The 6276-nt window shown below is 35.7% G+C and overlaps 1 protein-coding gene across 1 annotated transcript; it reads right to left on the minus strand.

Annotated features, from left to right (window-relative positions):
- Positions 1–1794: 1794 nt before the first annotated feature.
- LOC141331472 (butyrophilin subfamily 2 member A1-like) lies at positions 1795–5586 on the minus strand. Its single transcript, XM_073836535.1, has 9 exons — positions 5345–5586; positions 5196–5249; positions 4570–4929; positions 4263–4373; positions 4145–4165; positions 4006–4044; positions 3104–3139; positions 2818–2859; positions 1795–2628 (listed from the first exon to the last, which is right to left on the minus strand). The coding sequence occupies exons 2-9, from the start codon at positions 5245–5247 to the stop codon at positions 1976–1978; spliced, it is 1314 nt and encodes a 437-aa protein (XP_073692636.1). The 5' UTR covers positions 5248–5249; positions 5345–5586; the 3' UTR covers positions 1795–1975.
- Between the last annotated feature and the right edge of the window lie 690 nt (positions 5587–6276).

A 6276-nucleotide genomic window follows, 5' to 3' on the forward strand; every position in this document is an offset into this window, starting at 1 on the left:
TTCAAGTTCTCACAAGCTTTGTCAACTAACAGTGGTTTTATTTCCTCAGCAGCAACACAGAACAGCAGATGCACTTTATCTTTCACTGTAACTATCAGTTTGCACATGCCTACAGAGTCAATTGTTTGTCTGTTATAGTTTTTCAGAAGTAGATACTTTATCAAGATTTTTTAAAGACTTCTATTTTGATAGTTGTAAGAGTGCAGTTCCTGATGCATTCAGTAGGAGGCATAGCCGTTATAGTTTGCTGCCTGCTGCGTCACTGTATATTGTGATCAGAAAAAAATAAATATTGTGCAAAGCAAAGTTGCTGAAAGAGTTGCACTGTGCATCATCACCACTGGTGTGTTTGTACTGAGGTCTGTTGGTCTCTATTCCTCACACAAAACTGTCATATGGCTTCAGAACACTTTGAAACAGCACACTAGTCATGTAGAATAGACAGTGAATTGTTTTCTTCTAAATCCTCCTCTATGCATGAAGTAGAATGGTGATTTTTATCTTTTCAGTTTTTTGAGTTTAATCATGTAGCAGTCATATGAATGTTGAACAGCTGTATCCATCTCCTCCTGTTTTCACCTGTATTCCCCGACAGAACTAATGGAGGTAATCTCAACAGATCCATGTTTGTTTTTCACAATGGCAGACTCACTTTTGTTACGATGCACTCACTTTCTTTCGGTGCTGTCAAATGCAGGTTGTGGCAAAGCCTTTGTATGATCAGGTTCCTCTGGTGTTTTCTTTGGCCGCACCCACATGTGTCCTGTTTTAATTTGGACACGTTTAGCCATTTAATCACCTGAATGATCTTCTGATGCAGAGACTGAAGCACAGATTCAATGGGACCTTCAGATCCTCAGCATCTCTGCAGGAGAAACTTCATCTTCAGCCTGTTCCTGCATCTGTCAACGGTAAGATCCTGTCTGAAAAACCAGCTACTTTGGGGATTTCACAGTAAAGTAGAGGTTTGCATTTAGTTTAACCAGGTTTGAGTGTGTAGTCTCAGATTTTAATGTGGTTTCAGACTGAATCTGTATAGAGCACCTTTTGAGCATATTAAAGAGCATATTTTGAAATGTATTTGAAAATATGTTTTTTTATATATATATATATATTTTTTTTTTTTGCGGCACCAAATGCACAAGAACTAAAGCAGTTTGACATCTGAAATAAAATGTGAGTAGGTTAGTAAACCACTAATGTGAATGAAATTAAATGTGTATATAGTATATTTGTGTGTCATCACTCTCAGAATTGTGTCTGCTGGTGTGTTTGTAGTTTGTACTGAGGTCTGTTGGTCTCTATTCCTCACATAAAACTATCATATGGCTTCAGAACACTTTGAAACAGCACACTAGTAATGTAGATTACTCATATGATCCTCTATCTCTTTTGCAGCTCAACTGTTCCAGTCTCCATTGGGGGAAAGAGCTCTCTGGACATCCTGCTCAACAACTCCTGCGTTTGACTGAAGAAAGAGCGTCATACGGGTGAAGAGCCGACCGGACCTGCTGTCTGAATATGAGGTATACCACAACTCTCTTTCTTAGAGAAAGAAAGTGATACAAAGCATTTTAAATTCATTGGAAATTCATTTACAATAGGACTCAAAGTATTGGTGCACTTAAGTCACGGATAAATGAGATCAAGTTTAGATAAAGTGTCACTAGCGTCACTATCCTTCTTCATGTCTGAATTCTCAGTTTGTTTGAATCAGCTTGAGTTTTGGTCATTTTAGCGGATGATTGTAGAAATCTCAGGACCTCCATTTATAAAGAAAAATCCTTTACAGTATTTAGATGTTTGATCTTATTTATTGTGTATTTTATTAAAATAACAAAAACATCAATCAAATCAATAAAATTGTACTTCAGTATCAGTTACAATTTGTTTTATAAAAGAAATGCATTTCAGACTCCAGTCCAGTTTTCATGAATCATTGTGTCACATCCAGTGTAGACAGTATCATTGATTATTATGGTTTCGAATTACTTTGGTTTTCTTGCCCCTTGCCACTCTCATCTGGTCTAGAATCACTCAGCAAAGGCTGACTGGACTCTACAGCTAATTCAACAGTTTTTGGATTATTACTGGACTCTACAGGTTTTAAACAATCCAGGATTTTAAGCATGCTCATATCACCAGGATTGAAGAGAGGAACGACTGATCCAGAGAATCTGGTGCTGATGGTCAGGAGATGTTTCCTCTCTTTGACGTTGTAAAATGACAGCTGACCGTCATCATAATCTAACAGAACTCCCAGTCGTTCAGGTCTCGGTGTCAGTGAGAGTTTAGTTGATTGGTCAGTGTTGCTGTAAATGCCATTTTGACCGTCTGAACACAAGAACCAGTAACCATTTGATGGAGTAAAAGATTGGTCTTTTGAGTTAAAATTTCCATCTTTCACCACACCAATTAACCAGTAGATTTTAGGAGGATTAGGTGGAACTGCCAGCTCTACCTCCCAATAGTGACGACCAGAGGAGAATTTTTGTGCTCCAAATGCACGTAATTTGTAGGGAAATCCCTCTCCAGTGTGATTATATTTGTCACTGACCCTCACTGATTTACGGTCCTTGGAAATTTTCAAATCCACAGATTTTAAACGTTCATCGATTGTGATTCGAACTATGAGAAATAAAATAAAGCAACAATTATTAAATTTACATTTAATAATTTAGCAGACACTTTTATCTTCTGTGGATGACAATTGAGGTTACACTTATTAATCTTCTTAAACTAGCGTGAGATCATATTTACACAGATATGCATATAAAACTGAAACTGGGAATTTATAGATAAATAAGAGGATCATACCTGCATGTTTCCTCAGTTCTTCTATATTTACGTCTCCCGCAACTGAAATGAAAAAGAAGTAATGTTTTGAAGAAAACTACAGGTGTACTTGAGGACATCTACAGTAATTAATATATAACAGAGATGAGTTTGACAAATATTGGGAAGTTGGTGATTTATTATGTAACAATTAAACCAAACAAAGGAATAAAATGACAGTGATCAGTGAATCTAGTGTATTTTTGTTGATGTGCGTGTGTGGATCATTCAGTCATGTCCTGACTGTTCTGATCTGTTTGCCACATACCTTCTGTTGTCAGTTTCTCCAGAGATCTATCTTCAACTGAAATGAGAGACAGTTTCAGAAACACTCCAGACTTTGTAAACTACATTAAATTAAACTTTTAACCCTTTCATTTATAGAGACAGATCCTCTGATTAAACACTGTTTATGAAATGTATTTATATAAAACCTTCTGTTTAATTAAAAAATGAAAAATAAGAGTAGAACAAAAGTGTAAGGTCAAATATTTTTTTTAAAATGAAACTGTAACACTTTCAAAATTACATATTGCACAAAGAAACACATTACAAGCAATAAAACCGAGTTCTGTCAATATATAACTGCTGAAGACAAGAGCGGAGAACAGCGTTTCTGTTTCTCTCAACATTAATGCTCTTTGATTATTGGTGATGACAGCACAGATCTCAGTAGTTCTTATAAAAGTACAGCACAGAACAAACAACATCTTCAAATACCTTCTGTTGTCAGTTTCTCCAGAGATCTATCTTCAACTGAAATGAGAGACAGTTTCAGAAACACTCCAGACTTTGTAAACTACATTAAATTAAACTTTTAACCCTTTCATTTATAGAGACAGATCCTCTGATTAAACACTGTTTATGAAATGTATTTATATAAAACGTTCTGTTTAATTAAAAAATGAATAATAAGAGTAGAACAATAGTGTAAGGTCAAATATAAAAAAAAACGAAACTGTAACACTTTCAAAATTACATATCGCACAAAGAAACACATTACAAGCAATAAAACCGAGTTCTGTCAATATATAACTGCTGAAGACAAGAGCGGTGAACAGCGTTTCTGTTTCTCTCAACATTAATGCTGTTTGATTATTGGTGATGACAGCACAGATCTCAGTAGTTCTTATAAAAGTACAGCACAGAACAAACAACATCTTCAAATACCTTTTTGTGTCAGTTTCTCCATAGTTTCCTCCTCACAATCTAAAATGAGAGAAAACACCAGTGGAAAGTTTAATCATTAAACCACTTCACTGATACTCCAGACTGTGCTCAGATGATAAATGAAGTTCAAGTTACTTACTTTCTTTAGCTGGTTTCTTTTCTGCAGAACAGATACAAAATATCAACACATGAGATTAATAAAACAAAGCTTGCTAAAAACAAAAACACTACTTTAAAAACTTTCAACCAGATTGTACCTGTTAGTTTGTGTCTTTGTTTGTAGAGGATAAACCCAACCAAACCCAGAATCATACAAATGAGAACGGTGAAGAAAAGAGCCTTCCATAGACCTGATGAATCTGGTGGATCTGAGAAAGAAAATCAAGATATATAGCAAAATATAACAATTTATAATATTAAGGCTTGGCTTCATGATGTTAAAGTTTTCCTAAAATAAGTTCAATGTCAGTCTGTTCTTCACAAAAAGCTACTGGACAACCACCAAAGACTTATTAGAGAATATGTTGCATATTATATCATAATGAATTGTCCTTTTTAACTCACCTATGATGTTGAGAAGCACTTTTCGGTTGCCATATTCTGTGTCTCCACTCACATAACAGTGAAATGGACCTTCATCCTGAAGTGTGAGTTTCTCCAGCCGTAGAGAGACGTCTCCATCCTTTAGTCCAGACTGATCTGACCACAGAGTAAAAGAGGTTCGGTTTCTGTACGATTCCTCTTGTATGTCCTGGATCTTCCCATGATTATAGAGGAGAACAGGGTTGTTGAACTGATCCTGACGGTACCAGCGGATCTCCAGAGCTTCAGCGTTCTCAGGAGGAGAGATCCGGCAGGACAGAATCACTGTGGATCCCACATGAGCCACTACAGGATCACCAGGAACCACTACAGAGAACGACACTGAGAGATACAGAAGTGAATATAATATGCATATATTTACTAATGATAATGGTTCTGCAGCATTTAGCATCTGCACACATTAGAAATACAGGTAGGGACTGTAAACAATGCATCCGTGTTAATTTTTGGACTTTAGACTTCAAGTGACATTTTATAGTAGAGTTAGAGATAAGATTTTCTTAGATTAGCTTAAACCGCCTTCCACATTCTGTATTAATCTAGTGCAGTAATATCCATTTTAAGTTGATTGTTTGTGGTGTTCTTACCAGAGGTCTCTATGAGGAAATTCACCAGTAAAGCGATGATAATCGACAGCATATCTGTGGAAATACAGACTCAAATAAAACAATGTCTAAGGGAGACTTTCTTCCAAAATCAATGATATGAGAGACATCAAACATTGTATTTAACTCACCGGAGGCTAAGATTGTCCGTTAAATCATCTGCTTTAGATGAATCTGAGATGTTATTGAGAGTCAAATATTAACAATGAAATCGAATCAAACGCTCTCCTGTTTGTCCTTCTGTTTTATTTTCACTTTAACCGCAGTTTAATGACACTCAATAAAACACACGTCATCAGCAGATCTCTACACTCTTAAAAATGAAGGTGCTTCACGATGCCATAGAAGAACTGTTTTTTTGTCCAAATGGTTCCATCAAGAACCTTCAACATCTGAAGAACTTTTCTGTTTCATAAAATGTTCTTTGTGGCGAAAGAAGATTCTTCAGATTATAAAAAAATAAGAAAGAGATTTTTTTTTTTAAAGAACCTTTGACTGAATGGATCTTTGTGGAACCAAAAATGGTTCTTGTATGGCATCGCTGTTAAGAACCTTTTAAAGCACCTTTGTTTTTAACAATGAAGCTATATTCTGTTCCTCTATTCCCGATAAGATGAAGTTTGATCAACAGCTTTGGGAATTTAGCATTTTGTTTGCTTCTGTTTAAGTGAACAGTTTGAGCTTTAACTGTTGGTACAACCTGGACTCGCTTACAGATGGTTTTATTTTGTAAATCCATCCATCTATCGAAAGTGTTATTTATACTGGAGCTATTTAGAGTTTAAAGTTATAGTCTATGTATGCAAATAAGTTTTTATTGAACTATTTACAACTCAGTTCTTACTAACAGCTCCAGAATGTTACAGGAAGAGAGCGCCATCTACAGACAGGAACAGTCAGGAAATTCAGTCCATTGATAACTGTTTTTGTTTTGAGTTTGATCAATAGGCCTATTGTAACTGCTAGAGCAGTTTATTCACAACACCAAATAAGACAAGTAAGTCATAGTTTTTGTCTTAATTAGACATGTTCATCAGAAGTGACGAGTGTCAGGATATTGTTT

This window comes from Garra rufa, chromosome 3 (genome assembly GCF_049309525.1).
Source record: "Garra rufa chromosome 3, GarRuf1.0, whole genome shotgun sequence".
NCBI classification, from domain to species: Eukaryota; Metazoa; Chordata; class Actinopteri; order Cypriniformes; family Cyprinidae; genus Garra; species Garra rufa.